Here is a 21,578-nt window from a genome sequence, read left to right on the forward strand (position 1 = left end):
GTTCATTAGCCATACCTCAGTAAAATAAATTGGTTTTTATTTTATATTCTGGCTTGTTATATATTAATTTGAGTTAATAATTTGTACAAAACTATAGATTTAGTATGTTGACATCCCTTCTAATTTTAAACAATGCTGCATTCAACATACTCTGTGGCTCACTAAAATCTATATTTGGGTGTTTTTTGAATATTTGCTTTTAAATTATGAAATTAACTCGTATAATATTAAAGTTTGAATTATAACACTATGTAACACATTTTGTTCCTGGATAGTATGTGTTATTTCTTAATTGCTTATGTTTTTAAAGTATAGAAAATGGCTATTCCCTTCAAACCTTACTTTTGTGACCTGGGTAATGAAGTTCAGAAATTAGCCTATTTTCTATGTAAAAACAGGCAAATTTGCACATTATTTTCATAATGTCTGAATAAAACAACATATGAATCAAGATTTACATGTATTTATACTAAAGTTATACAAAAATAAACAAATGTTTAAAAGTGAGTAGTTTTCGATTTTTACAACTGTAATGTAAATCACTTTCTTGTATCAGCCCCCAAATATAGTCTCCCATCATGTTTTTTTTGCATGCTCCTAGGTCACAAAAGCAAAGTATGAAGAGAAAAATAGGTCTTTTCCATTTACTTTAGGCATAAGCAATTGGAAAATAACACTTTCTGTCAAGGAACAAGAAAAAGTAATTTTGTTATATAGTGTAATCTACAACTTGATTCCAAACTTGTTGACAAATTTGTAAAATAGTGGTTCAATAAAATGTTTAATGCAAGTTAACAAACATGATGTCATGGTCTTTGACTCCATGACCCATCACAGGGGGGTTAATCAAAGTTTTAATACCCATGATAGTCATCTTTAGAATACATTTTTACTTCAGGTGGGTTTGTCTTCATGAATTATTTCACTATGGTGATTATTCAAGATAAGTCCATACTGTTTCTTTGTGTGTTATGTATCTGTTGAAAACTCCATTACACTTGAACCTACTTACATAACCCCATTGTCAACCATACATGCTTGTGCAATTCTAACAAAAATAAGAAACTTAGATAAAAAATTGTCAACAGAAGAAATGGCATTTGTTTTGTTTTATCTCAGTGCTGAAATGGAAAACTAATCCCTAATTTTGTGAAAGTAAAAGTATCCAAGAATTTTAATCATTGTACAAACATTATCCATGACTAACAAAAAAACTGCTAAAAGCTGTGTTAAACTCAGAATACCAAGAATTGAATGGCTTGCACAAAAAATCTAGACCATCAACTGCCCTGTTGCATTCAGCTGGAAATTTATGGATTCATACAGTGCAACACAGTCTAATCAGCAATAAAAAGTACAAGGAAAAGAGAACCCTCCACAAGAAAAAAAACTGGATCAACTAAGGTGCCAACAAAAAAATTTTGATGAACAATCAATCAACCTTAATTAACATATTGGCCAACAATTAAGCACTATAGAGATCTGCTAAACAAGACTCAACTTTGCAGTAACATCAAGAAGTGTGCTGTCCATTGAAATGACAGCCAGAACACTACTGATCCAATCTACACAAACCAAAAACACCAGTGAAACAACAAAGCAACCACAAGAAAGAAGACAACTTTGATAGCAATTCCCTTTGTAACCATCTTTCCAGGTGGAACTGAAAACATCTATTTCACTGAAACTACCCAAAACAGTATCTTTTTCAAAATTCACACTAAACTTTCAATTTCAGAGGAAAGAAAGTTAAAACACAGACTTGCACAGAATATTAATTTTATAAACAATCTGAAACAAGACAACATATATTCTGAAAGCAGATAAAGGTAATACAATAGTAATAATGAACACAAATGAGTACATTCAGAAAATAACAGCTTCAGGTACAAATTTAAGCCAATACACAAATGCAACAAAAACCAACTAAAAATGCTAAAAGTGAAAAAACACAACAATCTCAAAAAATCTGTTCCTAACTACTTAAGACTGACTCGTGTACATTACAACCCATTAATATACATTCCCAGCAACCAGTTAGCAACTCATATAATTTACTACCATGAAAACTAACTTTATGTTCAATGATCAAAACTACAAACAAATAAGTGGTATAAGTGTGCGTAGTCCTGTGTCATCAGTTCTAGCTAACATTTTCATGAAACAGATTTAATTTCAAGCAATCAATTTAACCTTACACCCACCACTATATTGGTACAGATATGTTGATGATACAATTGCTGGATTTCCATCCACAGAACAATTATTTTCAACCATGTTAACTCCATACACCCTTCATTAAGTTCACCTGTGGACATAAAAAACTAAATATCATTTTTCAACCTCAGGATTACAAGAACTGATGCACAAAACGGAAATCCACAGAAAAATAATTCATACCGGACTCCATTCCTTGGAAACAAAACAAAAATTCAATGTATAAAGAAATCAAACTCAGCCACAAAACTATGCTCACCTGATTAAAATTAATGACAAAATCGGTAAAATAAAACCTCGACAAATTTCCTTCAAAATCTGATTAAAAAGTATGCCTGGGCGTGTGCACACATGCACGCACAACTAGACCAACAGCAGTCAACAACAAACAATACATTCAATGAAATGCCAAATAAAATAACCAACATTTTGAAAAACTACATTCCTGTTAACAATAAATTCATTCTTAAACTAAGTACAAAACTAAAATCTACATGGTGCAAAAACTACACTGACAAACATAACACCTCTATTATTTATAAAATACAATGTAACAACTACCACAACTTTTATATTGGAGAAACAAGCAGAAAAATAGAAACTGGATTTAAAGAACATGCACAAAAAAAATCTTTACATGTTTTTAAGCACTGCAAATCAAATAAGCACAACATATTCATAGAAAAACACCAACCTACTAAGTAGGGAAACAAATGCAAAATCAAAGAATTTCTACTTATACAAGAACTCAAACGAAAATTAAACCAGTATAAAGGAACACCTTCATACCTGTATTAATAACCTAACATCTGACTGCAATGCTACTTACAATCTTGTACCCAAAGATGCCTGGCAATGGCCAGTTGGAAACTCCTTGTTAACCTGAAGATGACCTAATAAGGTCAAAATATTGTTCTGTACTTTATTTTAAAGTTTTAATACCCATGCCAGCCATCTTTAGAACTCGTTGCTTCAAGTGGATTTCATGTCATTATTAACTGTTACTGTTTCCATTTGTTGTATGAAAACTGCATCCAAATAAAGGCATGTTAATACTGTGAGTTACAATCTAATCAGCCAAAGTGCCATACCAGTTCCAGTATAAAGTATTTTAAAGTACTGGACCAGAGCATGATTCAGTTATAACTTCCAGGACTGAAATATCACACAATAAGTCTATAGAAATTTAAGTCTTGGCTAAACGAAGATGCTACATGTGAAAAATTTCAGCAAGACTACATAACTCAGAAGGAACTGTGTGCAAGTTCCTGAGGAGACTATAGGAAACTCACTGGTAAATAATAAAAGTGGTAAAGTAAGAACTGGTGAAGTATCTGAAAGTTGTTTTTTTTTTGGGAGGGGGGGTAGACTATGGTCAGATTCTGGATTTGCTAATAACTTTGCTATAAATACAGGTATAAATGTTACCTTGAAAACAGGGTGGCATACATCAACATGAAGTGCTTTTTGTGGATGAGTAACTCCTTAAACTATTGCTGAGAAAGATAACCAAAGCATAAAGGAGAAATGAGCAAGTTCATGACTAGCACAGGAATCTGTATTGAAGCAAAAGTTAGAAATCTTTGTAAAGTTTAAGGAAAGAGTAGAATTAATGAAACATAAGATGTGCTTTTACAGATGAATTCATGTTAAAATTGTTCAGCAATGATTGTGACAGTTCAACAGTAGACAGGAAAATTGTATTGTTGTTGCAGGGTGGTCCGTACGTCCCTACCCATCCATATATCTTATGTATCCAGTGTATCTGTGTACTGTCCCTTATTCTCGCTGTGTAATATTATGCGATTCCATGTTTTGTGAGACAATTTCCTCAACGTTGTAGAGGTTATTCAGGGCTTACCCTGGACTAAATTTTTCTGTAGCCAAGCTATTAGCCAAATGATATTTTTGGTAACCAATTTTAGCCAGTGTTTTAGCCAGATAGGTTTGATCTGTATCCAACCCTCCAGCCAGTCACGTACGATAAGACAGTCAAAGAATAAATGACAACTAAGTTCTTATCATACATTTTATTTCAATGAATTTATCGTTTATCAAATGACCTAGCATGAATGCAGACGGGTAATTGAGTTTTATCTGCTTACCGCATACTTGCATTAAAAAAACGTTGATGTAATGAACCAGTCTAACATTTTGTAAACAAACAGTGTTTCACTGGTACATTCACCAATTACAATTTTTCTTTGCCAAAAAACAGAAATAATAGCCATTGGTGAATATGGAGAGCGACACCGTGAGCCCTGTTATTGTTCCAAATGCTTGCTGTGGTAACAGCTGCCTTCAACTTATTAGTATTATAATGTTTAAACACAGTGTGGATGGGTAGGGACTTACAGGCCACCCTGTACAGCGAGCAGGATGGAGGAACAGTACAATTTTATAGCTGTAAGTCACCCATTGAATTATACAAAATTAGTGGCATTCTAATTTGCTTGCAAATACAGCAAATTTTGATCTATGAAGTAGTTCCCTCAGGAAATACAACCCAGTAAACAGGGATTAATCTCCTAGCAAAATGTGTACAGCATATTTGCTAAAATATCTTGACAGTAAAAACGATTTATGTAACACAATCATTGCTTGTCTCTTATAGGATCAGTACAAACATTCTTGAAACTGTGTGAGCTTCTGTGAAAGCTGAGAAAAAGTGCCAAGATAATGAATAATGATCCATCTAAAGCAAAATGCTCAAATCCAATATATTACTGTATTGTATAACTTACTGGTCTTTAGAAGATACTGGTACTCAGTGTTGTTGAATCTAATTTTAAAAGAAGTATTCCTCCTTTCTGTCAAAAAAGATAGGGTATGTTTTCAAAAACTGTATATTGAATGAATAAATCGGGTATATTATTGTAAGATTATTCTGTATAAACTTTTATTACAATTCATAAATTGTATTCTCATTAATTTTACTAGTAATTTCATTCAATATATTTTCCACCTATTTCTTGCAAAGTGTATTGGTTATTAAGCTAATCGTAATAAATATAGTGCCCAATGCTTTTGAAATGTAGAATAGTTAGAAAAATCTAAGCATCAGAGCTCCATATTTTATGTTGACTTAGAAACTGTGAGAGGATTTGTATGTCAGTTTAGTTCATGAAACTAGTATAATAATTGTTGATAATAAACTAGTTTTTTTCCATGTAACAGCCTTCAACTTTACTAATATGCACATATATGTATAAAAGCAATTGGAATAATAAATTGTTTCATTGTATTTAAACAAGTAACTCCTTGCACCTGTAAATCTAAAATATTAAAGAATTGTAATTGGATGTATGCTCAGTTAAAGGACTGTAATTAAAGTTATCTTTATTGCAGTTGTCTGAACCACAGAAACTTGAATATTTTTATTCATATATCAGTATAGATTTTAGTAACAAAAAAGGTGCTTGATAATGGATACTTATTAATTAGTGGATGCTTACTACACCACAGGAAAGAAAAAAGGTAAAAAAATGTTTGGCCATAAATTTGGTTTTGAAATCTGGGCATTTCTTACCTGTCAAATAAACCTTATGATGATGACTAAATACCACCATGTGGTTGGCAGTATATTTGTTTTCAAAATAGGCAGTAACCCCACATTAATCTTTTCTAAGTCAGGTTGATAACACTATGTAACAAAATTTTTACTTATTTCCTGGGCAGAAACAGTTATTTCCCAATTGCTTATGCCTAAAGTAAATGGAAAAAGACCCATTTTTCTTTTCAAACTTTGCTTTTGTGACCTAGGTAATAACATTTTCAAATTTACCCATTTTCCAGAACATTCCAGGTAGATTTAATGCTGAGTAGCTGATAGAGAATTTTCAAGAACCTTCTAGAACATTGTAGAACTTACAAGAATTTTCAAGAATCTTTTTTGTAAATATATATATACAGCAGCTTGCCAGTTCAGTTTAGTTCTAGCTGCCTACATGAACACACAGACCTATCTGGTTTTATCAGAGATGGCATCTAGAAGCTGCAAGCATTCTCCAGATGCATTCTGCTATGTATGTGGCCAATTTATCAAGACAGCATCTGCTAAAATGTGTGAAGCCTACAAGACATATTTCGGCATGTTTTTCTGGGATTAAGACAAATCCTGAGCACCTCATTTTACCTGCGAGCACTTAAATAATACTGTAAGGTAAGATGGACAATTTTTGTTTGTTTGATTAGTAAGATATTATGCAAATTAAGATCTATGGACAATTTTTGTTGTTTGATTAGTAAGATATTATGCAAATTAAGATCTTTCAAATTCAATTTTTTTTTAATTTTCAATAGTATAGAAAAAATATCAATATTTTGCATGAATCTCTTACACTAGTTGTAGATGAAATTTATTTTTCACAATAACAATTTTATTTTGCTCTTTTGCAGGATGGTACAGAGGGGAAAAGAGAGCCATGAAGTGTGCTATTCCAAGAATTTGGCATGAACCCATTGACCACTCAAGCAATTGTTACTTCTGCATGGTGGATCCTTCCAAACATTGGGATGGCAAGAATGCATCTGCTATCATGTATCTGGACCTTCCATCATCCATCACCCCAGTGCTATGCTGTACCAACTCTGCCAGAGAGAAAGCGGCCATCCTCAGAAGAGAGCAGCAGATCGGAAGAAGAGGTAGACATTAAAGATTCAGATTACAATTTCAGAGATGCAGCTAGTGAGAGAAACCCATACTACCCCAACCAAAGAGACCTCAATGACTTGATCAGAGATCTTGATCTAACAAAGTTGAATGCTGAGCTTTTGACATCTAGGCTCAAGAAGTGGGATTTGTTTGATGAAAGTGTACAAGTCACAGGTCAGAGGAAGTGTTACCAACATTTTTCAAGCTTCTTCACTCATTAGAATGTGCTCTGCTTCTGTCACAACCTATCTGGTCTGTGCAAGGCAATTGGAATTGCCTGTAAACCAAACTACAGCAAAATGGGTTTGCAGGATGTCCCTGAAAGTCCATATCCTTGATGCTCATTTAGATAAATTCAAGAAGAACATAGGAGCATAGTCAGAGGAACAAGGCAAGCGCTTCCACCAAGATATACTGGACTTTGAACATGTATAACGAAAACATGATGGGAGACTATATTTGGGGGCTGATACATGAAAGTAATTTACATTATGGTTGCAAATCTCAAAAAACTACTCACTTTTAAACATTTTTGTATAACTTTAGTATAAATACATGTAAATCTTGATTCATATGTTGTTTTATTCAGATATTATGTAAATGAAAATGTACAAATTTGTCCACTTTTACATAGAAAATAGGTTAATTTCTAAATTTGATTATGCAGGTCACAGAAGCAAAGTTTGAAGGGAATAATGGCCATTTTCTGTACTTTTACAACATATGCAATTAAGAAATAACACATACTATCCAGGAACAAAATGTTACATAGTGTAGTTGAATAATAAGAATGTTTTTCCAAAACGTACCACTGGCTGACAACACAGCTATTTTTTAACAGCTCTGCCTGTCTAAACATTGGTTTGGCATGATCTTGTGTTTTATACCTTGCTTAACTGCCCTTGGCAATACTTATTTTGCAAATTTCTTCACCCTTATCAGTGCATCCTTTGTTCTGGTACTATATGTAAGCACTTCATTTAGGTAATGTTATAACTTTTTCTTAACAAAACAATGGTCAGTTTTCTCTGAGAGTCATATATTGTCCCATTATGGATTGCAATTTTTGCACTGCTTTGTCGATTTTGGTATAATTGTAATTTCAAAAACTATATATATATTAGACTTGATATTTGCAGGTATGAATTCCCATATTACTGTTATGAGCAAGGTGGCATCTAACCTCCTGCACTTCTTTGTAATCAAAGTATGTCTCCGAGGTAGGGGCACTTTCAGTTGAAGCTGTTCTTGTTTTTATCCATTGAGTGATTGAGACAATAACTTGGCCTGTCTGGTTTTCAGTCACTGAGATGGTAGACAGTGGTTCTTTTCCCTCATAGTGTGTTTCTCCACTCTTGTGGAAGAGGATGAAATTGGGTCTGTGTATGTTTCCCCCAGATATCAATAGGACTAGTATCAGCCTTCATGGAAGCATACTCATAATTCTTGTTCATATTTGACATTGCTGTCCAGTTGGTGTGTGCATGGCCCTTAATTTTGATCAATGTTGGTTTAGTATGTTGTTCATGGAAGGAGGTTCACTATCTTTTGTAATTTCAAATGTGAAGTGATCCCATCCTAGGTCCTTTGTTGAGCACAGATTCCACATCCACTCTGTAATTACAGGGGAAATGGAATACTTCTTTCCAACTTGGTTGGGATGTGAGAGAGATGTTCAAAATTCCAGAGCAGATGAGTCCTGTTCCTTTTGATGAGTATGGTATGGTATACACAATGTTGTTATTTGGTGGTGCTTACTTTGTCTTGATTTTGGTTGTATGAAATGAATCAAATCACTTTATGGCTACAGGTTGGAATTATTTAAAAGTACACATTTATATAAATCTGTTAACACTACAATCCAATACCTCTAACCACCAATGAGTGATATAGGGACCAAGATCCCTTAATTCCAACCCTGAAGTTGGGGCTGCCTTATTATGATGATTAATCATACTATTCTACCATTGGCACAGGAACTTAGTTCTGGACAAAGGGCATACCTCTTCTTGATGTAGTGGGGTTCCCCCAGTTGTGTATCACTGTTATTTTGGTGCACCACTGTTCTATGCAGACATTTTCTGTATGGATCATACCTGCACTCCTCCACCTTCTTAGTGTGGGATTCTACCTATAGTGTTGGTTGATGTGTGTTTGGAAGATAACATTTTCTTAAATTGAAAACTTATTTCCAGTAATACTTTACCTCCACTGATATTCTCCTGCCATACTTCACCACTGAGAACTGGTATCTCAACAAATGATCACATTATCTAAGTGAGGTCTATATAAACAGTACCAGGATAAAGGGTGGAGAAATTTGTAAATTAATATTGCCAAGGGCATTTAAGCATGGTTTAAAGGACTGTAACATGCAAGATTAATGCTCAGATTGGCAAAGATAGACAAAGAATAGCTATGATCATGGCAGAGTTAAGTATTATTGCTCAGTTTAGAGACTTGTAAACTCTAAAATTCAAGGGTTGGTTCTCCACATTGGACACAGCAGATAGCCTGTTGTGGCTTTGCTCTAAAAAAAAACACTGATAAGTGTAATGTTTTTTATTTAAATCCTATCATGATTATAATTGGGAGCAGTTAAGTACCCATTTAGTTAATCTGTGTATGCTGTCTATGTAGGATATACATAAAAATGTGACTCAATAAAGATTTGTTATCAAAATATTGTGCAATCACCATATTTGCCACCCCCATCAGTGGCTTAGAAAAAAATATAAAAGCTTGTAATTACAAAAACTGGATCTTGGAACCTCTGGTGGTCATGTCATTGACAGCCCATTTTGTAGCTTAGTGATTAACAACGAACCAACTTATACTTGCTTCTCAGTAGGCTACTTAAACTTGATAATAACAGAACTTTCTCCATATGTGGTATGATGTTTACTTATTCAACCCACCTTTAAACTCTAAGCTTTATCTTAAGTTATGTCTTTTCATTAAACAAAGTTTTTGTTCTTTTAAAACAGCACTAATAAAAAGAACTGAAAGGGGGGGGATATTTACAGAAACTATAAAAAAAACCTTAATTAGTACATTTACCTAATAATTTAATTTTTGATCTATCAAATTGTATTTAATCTTTCATTATATACGAGGGCTGTTCAAAAAATACGTGGACTGTTTGAATTGCGTGGCTCCAGTTGGTTCCAGAGGAATCCGCTTGGTGTCGCTAGGTCCGTACAGATCAGCTGATTACGACGCCATTTCCCGATTGCAGGTATCTTCATTTGTGTATTAGCTACGTGGTTTTAAGTGAAGTGCGATTTTTTCGTTTGGCGGATTTCAGAATGAATGACCTGAAGGAGCAACGACTTGCTGTGAAATTTTGTGTTAAACTTGGAAAATCTGTGACTGAAACTTTTGCTATGCTTAACACGGCTTACGGTGATGTTGCTATGAAGCGTACGGCATGTTTCAAGTGGCATGAACGTTTTAAGGATGGTCGACGGTCCATTGAAGATGATGAGCATCCTGGACGTCCTTCCATGTCAACTGACGACCCACACGTCGACAAAATCAACACCCTGGCGCGGGCAAGTCGACGTTTGACTGTCATGGAGCTTGCTGAAGAGTGTGGGATATCAGTTGGATCTTGTTACGAGATTTTGACCAAAACATTGAAGATGCACTGCGTTGTTGCAAAATTCAGCCCTCAGAACTCGTGAGTTTTTGGCCAAACACTCGATCACTGTTCTTCCCCACCCCCCTACTCACCTGACCTTGCTCCTTGCAATTTTTTCTTGTTCCCCAAACTCAAAAGACCCTTGAAAGGAAGAAGATTTGAGACGATTCTCAAGATTAAGGCAAATGCGACGAAAGAGCTGGAGGACATTACAAAAGAAGCGCATCAGGACTGTTTCAACAAGTGGAAACACCATTGGGATAAGTGTGTGCATTGGGGAGGAGAGTACTTTGAAGGGGTCCCAGTCCTGTAACTTCTAAATAAAGTACATTTTGTTTTATGACGTCAGTCCGCGTATTTTTTGAACAGACCTCGTATATTATATATTAGTAAGGATTCAGTCAATACTTATACAATAACCAATGTAAATTCTTGAAAATGAAAGAGATAGATAATATATTCTCTTGCAGTGATAAATTCTTAGAACAATAGTTATTCTGTGGGTGGGGTAGGTAGAAAAACTTAAGAAAATCAATAGGAATGAAAATATGAAGTGCTGTTAATCATTCTTTGTTGATTACACTCGTATGTTGGAAGATGACAAAATATTAATTCTGAAGCATCTTTTAAGTTACAATTGCTGAAATATAGTGAGAATTAACATGAAATTGATTGTAATATTTCTCTGAAAAATTTAAAGTAAAAAGAACATGAAAAGCCAGAGAAAAGTCTTCAGACTTTGGGCACAATAATCTTAAGTTTTTTGGTTTTTTTTTTGTTTTTTTTTAACCCTTAACTTCATAGATGAAAATGTATTATGTGCAACTCAACTGCAAACATACAAACTTATTTGCTTACCTGTCAACTGTTGCAGTAATACTATGTACATTTTTCCAGACTTAAAGTATTTATGGAATGTGTAAATTCTTTTATACTCACTATTTTGTAACACTAATTTAGGTATGTGAATAATATTGTGGCTTTTTGTCAAGTTTATTGTTTGGTAATATTCAGTAGATTGTTTTCTGTTCTCTAGATTACTAAATATTCATTTTAAATTGATGTAAAAAAAAAATCTAACCATATTATATGCACATCACCATTATAAGAAGGTTTTCTGTATTTCTTTGGTATGTCAACTTAAATGATGCTGATGAGGTTAGAATAGGCAAAACTGCTCTCCACATCAGTGTGTGTGGCAAACACGTAATGTAATACATCATTATGATACAAATTATATTTTTTATTTTACCTTTGGTGAAAAGAAAAATCTTTATCATTTACCAAACTCAATACTTCAGACATTTCAGTAATGTTTAACATGTTTATGGGCAAGGCCGGATGGTTTGGGTGCTTCACTTGCAATCTGTGGGTCATGGATTTGAATCCCTGTCACACCCAACATGTTTGTCCTTTCAGCTATGGGGATGTTAAAATGTTCTTGTTAATCCCACTATTTGTTTATAGAAGAGTAACCCAACAGTTTGTGATGGGTGGTGATAACTAGCTGCCTTCTCTCTTGTCTTGCACTGTTAAATTAGGGAGGGCTAGTGCAGATAGCCCTCATGTAGCTTTCCATGAACTTCAAAGCAAACTTGCGTTTTGATAAGGACATTAATAATTTAAACATTTGAAATTTATTGAGTGAAATTAAATGGTTATAATTATTTATGATCAGATTTATAAAGAAAATCATAATACTGGTAAAGATGTCAATTCAGCTTTGTTTTTTAATTTCTTATGCAGTTATATCACTTGTATTTTATTTTAGATACCAACTATAAAAAAAGTATCTTATAAGCATTTTAATTTTTAATCAATACAAAATTGGTTTTCTAACAAGTTATAAAACTGCAGGTTTTCTGAAAAATGCTAACTTTGAAGACAAGTTTTTAGTCTAAATGCATTTTTGAAGTATCTCAAAGAATGTATTTAAACTCACCATGACAGTGTATAGAATTTACATTTAATGTTTATTTTTGATATTAGTAGTATAAGGATATCTGGTTTTTATTAATTTCTTAGTGGGTGAAGAGATTTGGATCTTTAACTCCTTTTCTAGATTCAATATTACAATAAGAAATGGAGGTAGTTCAAAGCCTCTACAACCCCAAACTAATAATCAAATGCATACACTTATGTCCACTCCTGCTTATATGACATTATTGAGTATGGTTATTAATTTTCATTAAAAAAAAAAAAAGACCCTGGACTCCTCCTTCAGAGCTGTGCCTGCAGATACTACATCATAGAGCATAATTGTGCAATTAAATACATAACAAACATAATACAATGCAAAAACCAGTAAATTTACTTTTAACACTTAAGTTGCAAAAGAGTTGACAGTGAATGCTGCTAACCATTTCTCTTTCCTATAGTCAGAAGTTTAAAATTAGCATCAGTGGCAGGTGTCCTTAGTAGTTTTACAATAACATATACAGCGTGATTAGGTTTACGAACAACAGGTATCAGACCCAAGGCTGTCAAATCATGATACACTCTAACATGTATTTTTGTACTTAACAACAAATATAACTGAAATATTTTGATTACATTGACTGTTGAATTAATCAAACACAGTAGGTAATTGGAAACTAAGTTTGATTAGTTGATTATTTTTATGACAATTTATTATAACTTCCACTGTTGATTAGTTTATGAAACACTAGTTAGTATAATTGCTGCTCTTAGGTAATTGATTACTACACTCAGCTCTAATAAGAAACATGTTAATTTTGCAAGAAAATTTGTTCTTTTACAGTTAGGCAAAACTATTCAAATGCAGGCATTTTCATTTTAATTCGTTTTGAAGAACATAACATCTTTCATAAATCCTGTAACTGAAAGTATTAAACATTTTTGCAGTCACAAAAAGTTATTGTACATAGGCATGTCATAAAAAGAGGAGGCCAGGTGGGTTAAGGCGTTTGACTCGTAATCCGAGGGTTGGGTGTTCAAATCCCTGTTGCACCAAACATGCCCTCCCTTTCAGCCATGGGGGCGTTATAATATTACAGTCAATCTCACTATTTGTTGGTAAAAGAGTTGGCGGTGGGTGGTAATGACTAGCTGCCTTCCCTTTAGTCTTACACTGCTAAATTAGGGACAGCTAGCACAGATAGCCCTTGAGTAGCTTTGCACAAAATTCAAAACAAACATAAAACAAGGAACCTGATTATCTTGAAGAATAAGGACCTAAGTGCTCATTTAGTGAGTATAGTTTACCTGAAAAAAGAAATGTATATGTATATTTTGATATTACAAAGTAAACAACTCCAAGGCAGAATATTTGTTTTTCAAATAATATTATTACATGTACTTGTCTGTTATTCAGGATCTTCCAACTTTAGGTTAGCCTACAAAAAATATGAAAATTGAATACCCCATCAGTTAGAGTATTAATTAAATTTTACATTATATTCTAACATAATTTCCCAGTTTCCACTTTAGATACATACTGTTAACAAGTTCATTTAAACATCAACAACTACTTATGAGCTGTAAAAGCTATGAGAAGTTACAAGTCAAATAAATAAACTATTAAATTCAAAGCCCTTCATACAAAAGTCTTAATTTTAGTTATGTTTTTTAAACATTAAACTAAATTGAAATATGATAATATTGTACTGTACAGTGACTTTTAAGTTTCTATTAACTCTTTAAGCAAGGTGGTAAATGTACCTGGTCTTTAAATCGCAGTGTATAGAGTTTTGCGTGTGTACTTGGGTGTATGTCTCTAGTTATTAACACAATACAAATTCCTTTCTGTTGTATAACATCTCTCACTCATGATGAGAGTGGTGTTTAAGTTCATTTTCTTATTAATCCAGCTGATGAACAATTTACACCAAAAGTATCCACAAACTTATTTAGACAGTGACCACAAGCTGGATGCCCTAGAAATGCACATTCAAATCATTAAACAGAATACATACACAACACGTGTATTAATGGGAAAGGTTATAATCTTCTTTATAATAGATAATGTACAATAGAACCACAGAAATAATGCATGGTTCAACATGTAACTGGTATATAAAGATTCTTTGAAGAAATGGAAATGGAATTTTCAATCTAAGAATACTTTACGGAACATTTTGATATAGTTATCCTTAATTATCACTTGATATTGCATAAAGAGCATCTAGTTAGCAGCACTGCAAAGGCTTTGCTTGGCTCTTTCAACCAAGAAACAGAATTGACTGTCATTTTTGTTATGTGCACACAACTGAAAGTGTGGAGCATGTGTGGGCATTACATATTAAACCTTGAACAAGTCAATCCAAAACCCACTATACAAATCAGTAAGAAGAAAAGCTAGAAATTATATCAAATTTATAAAGCTAATGGTTTGGAGGAAAATAGCATTTGGCACTACAGTTTGGTACCTTTTTTGTTTTCATTTGAAGCACAAGTGCTCTGTTTATCCCTAAACAGATGAGAATTTTGATACGTTAAAATTCACGTGAGCTGCCTTTACACTGACTTTTTTATAACTGATTCAGGAATGAAATCTTAACATATACAAAGAATAAATTGAAACCCATATTTAACATGGAAAATGTTTTGATTTGCTGATAAAACTATATTGAGAAAACAAGATAGTAATGCTTAATAAAAATAAGTTCAACCATCTATTAAATGAGGGCAGCAAGTCTGTGAAAGTAAATACAGATCCAACAATTAAAGGAAAACAATCTTACAAAAATAGTTGTTACAATTGAATGTAAGATCAAATTATAGCTGCTATGTGCAAAGAAATAAGACTGGAAGGTTCTTGTGGTGTTATATATGTGGTGTGTCTAAACTTCCAAAGTTTGTTCCTGCAAGCTTAATTTCAAATGTTGGCACTTGCAGCCTTAAGTTGTTTACTTTTTTGGAGAATTTTCGTGTGTGTAAGCAGCAAATTTGATGTCAGAAATAGCTTTGAGTTTTCAAAGTCTCTTCAGAATTTGCAGTTTAATCAAAATTTTTGTATTACCAATTTTGACATATCTTTGTACTAACATTCAGTTGCAAGAGGTTATTGATTCATATTTAGAACTATTTTCCTCATCTTCTGTTGTACTAAATGATTTTCTAGGCATGCATTATGTAGGTTGCTGTTGATTGTAGATAAAAAATTACATTTTGTGGTTAACAGAATTTGTGATCAAACTAAATGTTAATATGGAATCTTAGTTTATATCTGTTATGGCTAATTCGATTTTGAGTTTCTGTTAAAATGATTGGTACAAGTGTCCTTCTGAATTTAAGCAACTGTACTACAGAAGTTATGTGAATGATACTTTTACCATTTTTCAGTTGATCAATTTTTGAAGTATATATGTAATAACATTTCAGTATAAAGTATTCAGTTGGGAATTAAACTAGCCATCTTTAGATACCTTAGTATATAACCAACAGGGTAGGTTGGAAGTGTTTATATTATAAACCAAAATTCCCAGGAATTTATTCCCATTTCAATTTCCAGTGCTGATAGTTAATCAGTAGTGTAAAGTAAAAGGGTCTGAATTAAAATATTTTGAATTTAAATATGACAATATCTGAAATGTTACCTGCACTAACTACTGAAATGTTGGAATTTGATGTACAGTTAATAATGGTATTATCATGTATAAAACAATAGTCATAGCATATGAGAATTTTTGTTTTAATGTTAGGCATTGTTTATCTACAGATAAATGAAATATAATTAAACATATAAATTAAATTATATATAGGTTCTTTTGTCATCAGGATGTTTGCAGGAGAATATATTCTTTCAAAAAAGTGTCCAAAAAGAATATTAGGAGGCTTGATTTAAAGCATTGGAAAAAGTGTTTTTTTTAATAAATATTTACCTTTTCTCACTTGTCATCCATAAATTTGTATACTCAACTTATGTAGGAGAATTGAGAGTTTCTGTAAAACAACATATTCTGGGAACCACTAGAGAATTTATCAAGTATTAAGCAGTATGTTTTAGTGGAGTATAATATTACTCTGACTGGTGGAAATTTTGTATTAATCCAGCTTAGAATAAAAGCCTATCGAGAGACTGCAAATTTTTGACATTTGTAAACCTGCAGCCATAAATTACTATGTTTCAGGAACAATGTTCCTTTGCAAGTGTAATCAGTGTATGTATATTTTTTATATTAGTATAAGCTCATATTGATTATTTAGACACTTGATTGCCATAAGTGTTTTATTTAATGTTTAATTTTTTGTCTTGCAAGTAATTGAAGTGTTAACTGATTTTGTGCATTAATACAATTAAATTGAAAGCTCTGTTTAGTTTTCTTCCAAATAGATCAAAGTAGTTGGTTTGTTCTAAAACCATTATATTATTGGAAGAAATATTACTGTCAGGTTTTTGTTTCCTATCAGACTGTATCTTATGATTTTAGTTGTTTTTGTGAGGTAGTATTTAGCCACAACTTCCTATTAGTGGAAACATTGTAGTTTTTAATGGAAGTATGGAATTTATAATAAAAAAAATATAAGGTTTTTTTTTATAATAATAATTTTTTCTGAAGTTTTTGTATAAAGAATAAGTTTGACTTGTTTAAAAATCAGAAAACAGGTGATACAGTGATACTGTTATGAAATTGTTATAATTTTGCCTTTTTATTTATGATATGCTACTAGCATAAGAACTTGTTACAGATCATCCATAAAGCAACTTGAAATATATCACTGTTATAGATGTAATTTTGATTGATATGTAATATTCATCATAAAAATGTAACAAAGATGGAAGGTTTACTGCAAGAAAAACATGCCTAAAATTGCTAGGTAGCTATAGTTGCATATATTTAAATATTTTTATATAAATTGACTATAATTTTATAATCACTTTAATGTCTGATACCAAGATTGTTTTGTTACAGACAGGGACTCTTCCAGCCATTGCCAAGATGCAGGATGTTATGTAAATCAGGAAAATGAACTAATTAAAAGCTGTATTCAGCAGTGCTCAGACAATATGAATAGTACATCATCTGTTACTAACACCTTAAGTGTCAGCAATATGAATCATCACCATCTTAATTCAGAGCAGACATTTGAAGCAACGTATACTACTTCTGGTAAGATTATATTCATATATCCTGTGAGACCCATGTATTATTTTTCAACCAGTATACTTAGTTATTGGACAGTTTTAAGTATGTTTATTCTAATAAGCTTTTAGTTCCAGTATCAGTACCATCATCATCTTAATATTTTACTTAAATTGTTGCAATAAAGTGGTGACAAACCTAATATGTGAGTGACAAGCTTCTGAAGCAAGCACACTCAACACTCTTCTTTATGTGTTCATCTTTGAGATAAAATGTAAAAGCTTCCATGGGTGCCTTCATCACCAAAGTTGTTGGGTTATGGATGTAACTTTGAACCCTATGGGTTTTAGAACTGGAATCTACAGAATAAAACCAATATACTTTCATGGATTATTTTACCAATGGCATTGTGCCTCAAAAGTCATGAGTCTACAAAATAATCTTTCAAGCTACATGGCTCAATTTTAGTTGTGATTCTTTCATTTAAAATACTAGTAGTATCAGGTGTGATAATGCCCTGACTGTTCCAGATGTGGATGTAGGTTGTGGTGGTATACTTGACAAAATGAAATAGAAAATGAGGTAAATTTTGGCCCAGCTATACAGAAGGAATATCTGCAAAAAATTGAAAAGAAATGTTGCTTCTCTTTAGACTCCATTTTTAATGTATTTTGTAAAATATTGCCCAAGCTGAGTGTAGTGTGTTATGTATGTTGTGATAAGTATTTTCATTAATTTATTTTTGTATTGTTTTGAAAGACATTAGTAGAAAAGTGAATGTCATATATTTTGGAAATGGGTTCAGTTTTTACCGTTAAAACACCTAATTTTCACTGTGCAATCTTACTTTTTATATGGACTCAACACTGAGCACCAATAAAAACCTAAATTGCTGATATAATTACTATAAGTAGTTCTTTAAGATGAGAAAATAGTTACTGATAACATCAAGAAATATTTAAAGTCCTAATAAGTTAATGTGTTTTAAAATCATATTCCTTAAGTTTGTATTGTAATAGTACTGGAAATTGAAAACTTTTAGTTTAAACACTGTTTTTGAAAATTGTATTAAATATGTTAGATATCAAACTAGGATTTACAGGTTAATTTTCAGTAGAATTTTTTTATTGTTAGTTATCATAGAAATGTTAGTGAACTTGACAGTTTTGCTGTGTCTAAAAAAAGGGGGGGTTGAGTGGTAGGGAAAAGATTATAAGTATTTTATGATTTTATTTTCCTACATAACAATTTATGGCTAAAGAATTAGCCCTACAAGATAAGATATAAAAAACCTGTGTGATAGGGAAAGGATTATAAGTATTTTATGATTTTATTTCCATACACAAAAAGTTATGGCTAAAGAATTAGTCCCACAAGATATAAAAATTTATGTGGTAGGGAAAAGATTATGAATATTTTGATTTTTTTCCTACATAAAATTTATGGCTAAAGAATTCGTGCTGCAGGATAAGATATAAAAATCCATGTTTTGTCACAGTATCATACTGATGTGTAGTGTAATAAGGTGCATTATACAAGTTCTTTATTTTGAAGGTTTTCAATCAGAAGAAGGTAACCCAGACTTGACAGAACTGAAGGCTATGCTGCAAAGACAGTTAGAATACTATTTCTCAAGGTAAGTTGATTTTTCTAGTGGAATGATTATCTTTAAATTTACAGTAACACTGCCATGTTGGATTGGTTCATTAATTGCATTACACTTTATAGAAATGATTTACATAAACAAATGCAGTAGCATTTCCCTAGGTGTTAGGTATTCCTCATTGGTTCACTTATCAACCATATATATATATATGTATTTATTTATTTATATTTGTATTTAATTTATGACACTAATGAAATAGCAGATTATGAAATCACTTTATAAACCAATCTGAAGTAGTGCCATCATAAGAAAAGTGAAAATCATGATAAAAAAAAAACTATTTTAATGAAACTTAGCTTATGTTTTTGTGGCAGATTTTACAAGATAATAAACAATGATCTGAAGTTTATGAAGGCCCACAAGTCAAACAATAAGTTTTTAGTTCAAAATAAATGATTGTTTGTCATGAGAAAGGTGATACCATAGCTTAGATTATGGCTATGGTATTAAACCACTTTTTGTTTAAGTCCTCTGATGTAGCTTCATTGGACTTGTATGACTTTGGTCCTCTTGAACACAGTTTTTTCTACATATTTCCATGACCAGTGGTGGTTGGTGATCTGTGAAAAGTTCAAATAGTCTAAATTAATATTAATGTTTGATTAGAGCAAGACTAAAATGAACCTGGTAATGAGTGTAGCTAATTCTTGCTTTTGAGATCTTAGATTTTTTTTTATCTTACTGATCTGAGATTAACCTTATTCTCTTTCATGAAAGTATGTAATCATTGCCCATCAAGCTGAGTACAATTAATAATGGAAGAAATAGTTCAAATGGAATTGTAAAGCCTGGTACATCATTCTTATAAGGTGGTTAATCCTTACTCTAGCTGGTACATCATTCTTATAAGGTGGATAATCCTTACTCTAGCTGCTTTGATGAACATGGCATCTCCTTTCATAATGTTTACCATAAAGATTCTTAAATTCTATGGTATTTCAAACTGCAAATAATTTTTAAATGAGGTTTCTCATGATACATTGTGTTTTTTTATGGTGAAACTGTTTCAGCAGCTGGCTTTCTAATTTATAGATACAGCTTGTATTGAGCTCTTAATATGCAAGCTATTATAATCTTGTTCTTAAAATTATATGGTTACAAACCCCAAATACTTGATACTTTGATTAGTCTGTAGAAGGGTTTGAAGGTATATTAGTTAGTCTTTGCTATTGTGCACAATGTACATTAATATGAGTTATTTTGTAATGGTAAGGCAGACTGTGGATAAATTAAACAATAACTTGAACACTGCTTTATATTCAGACATCACTAAATGTGTTTGGAAAAGATTTGGTTATTATGCATTTTGTTAATAAAGATGTGTTCCAACTTATTAATATTAAAATTGAAATGTAGTGCTGCAGAATATTCCCAGACATGTACTTCTAAAGTTTAAATATGCTAATCTAATAATTTTTCTTTGAAAGATAGTAAAAACTTTACTCTGAAAACAAAATGATACATTATTTTATACTTTATATGTATACATATGCACAAATATACAGAGGTTAGTTAGCTATGTTCTTATGAAATGATTTTTCTTAAGAATTTTTGTCAATTCATATAGATGATTTTTAAAATATTGTATGCATTTTTAAGTAATATTATACAAAGAAGTTATGGATGAGAGAATTTTTCAGGTCACATAGAAAACTTAGAGTTCTGTACAGAAATTAAATAATATAACTTTTTTCACTTTTATGTAAAATATTTATTGTCTTGCAATGACTTTATTCTTTCAGGGAGAATTTGTCTCATGATACCTTCCTTGTTTCTCAAATGGATGGTGATCAGTATGTCCCAATTATTACTGTTGCCAACTTTAACCAAGTGAGACGTCTTACTAAGGATTTGAAACTTATTGTAGAAGTTCTGAGAGGTAATTTAGTTTGTTTTTTTTTTTAAATAAATATAAGTGCCTATTTTGCAGTTTGACTGACTACCTTGTATTGTTTTTTATCTAATTTTCTGGACTCAGATGATGCGCAAAGTGCTAGTTGTTTGTAATTTACAAGAATGATGTTCCTTAAATTTATGTCTTTTACTATGGATCATGCTCAATCTCATAGCCATGATTGTTCATCATTACCTACAAACTTCTGTTGAGAATGGTGAGGTGAGTCTTAAAATCCATATCTTGACATTCTTTACACCATCTCTCCACTGTATATGGATGCCAGCTTCAGTGACCACTTTCAAGTAGATTAATTGCACAGAAGCCCATGGTTGTGCCCTAAGATTAATTAATATGTATGTTAGCAGATAGGATTGTTTGAACAGTAATTTAATTTCTTGGTTCATTGAAATGTTACTATAGGTTTAGATGTATGAGTTACCACTTGTCATATCTTC

General features: G+C 32.1%; 2 protein-coding genes across 7 annotated transcripts in view; both read left to right on the forward strand.

Moving 5' to 3' along the window:
• The window catches only part of LOC143255988 (uncharacterized), a 98,275-nt gene that overhangs the window by 39,715 nt on the left and 36,982 nt on the right, over positions 1-21,578 (forward strand). For all 6 annotated transcript variants that reach the window (XM_076512499.1, XM_076512502.1, XM_076512501.1 and 3 more), the window contains 3 exons: positions 17,390-17,587; positions 19,115-19,196; positions 20,969-21,105. In XM_076512499.1, coding sequence (XP_076368614.1) covers positions 17,390-17,587; positions 19,115-19,196; positions 20,969-21,105 — 417 coding nt within the window. The remainder of the gene's footprint in view (positions 1-17,389; positions 17,588-19,114; positions 19,197-20,968; positions 21,106-21,578) is intronic.
• On the forward strand, positions 6,245-7,221 carry LOC143255990 (uncharacterized). The gene is made up of 2 exons (XM_076512506.1): positions 6,245-6,379; positions 6,616-7,221. Exon 2 carries the CDS (start codon positions 6,670-6,672, stop codon positions 7,090-7,092), a length of 423 nt encoding a protein of 140 aa, XP_076368621.1. The 5' UTR covers positions 6,245-6,379; positions 6,616-6,669; the 3' UTR covers positions 7,093-7,221.

This window comes from Tachypleus tridentatus, chromosome 7 (genome assembly GCF_004210375.1).
Source record: "Tachypleus tridentatus isolate NWPU-2018 chromosome 7, ASM421037v1, whole genome shotgun sequence".
In the NCBI taxonomy this organism is placed as follows: domain Eukaryota; kingdom Metazoa; phylum Arthropoda; class Merostomata; order Xiphosura; family Limulidae; genus Tachypleus; species Tachypleus tridentatus.

What these genes read in the sequence shown, in the direction of transcription:
- LOC143255990 (XM_076512506.1), top strand. Translation starts at nt 6,670, where the DNA reads ATGAACCCATTGACCACTCAAGCAATTGTTACTTCTGCATGGTGGATC.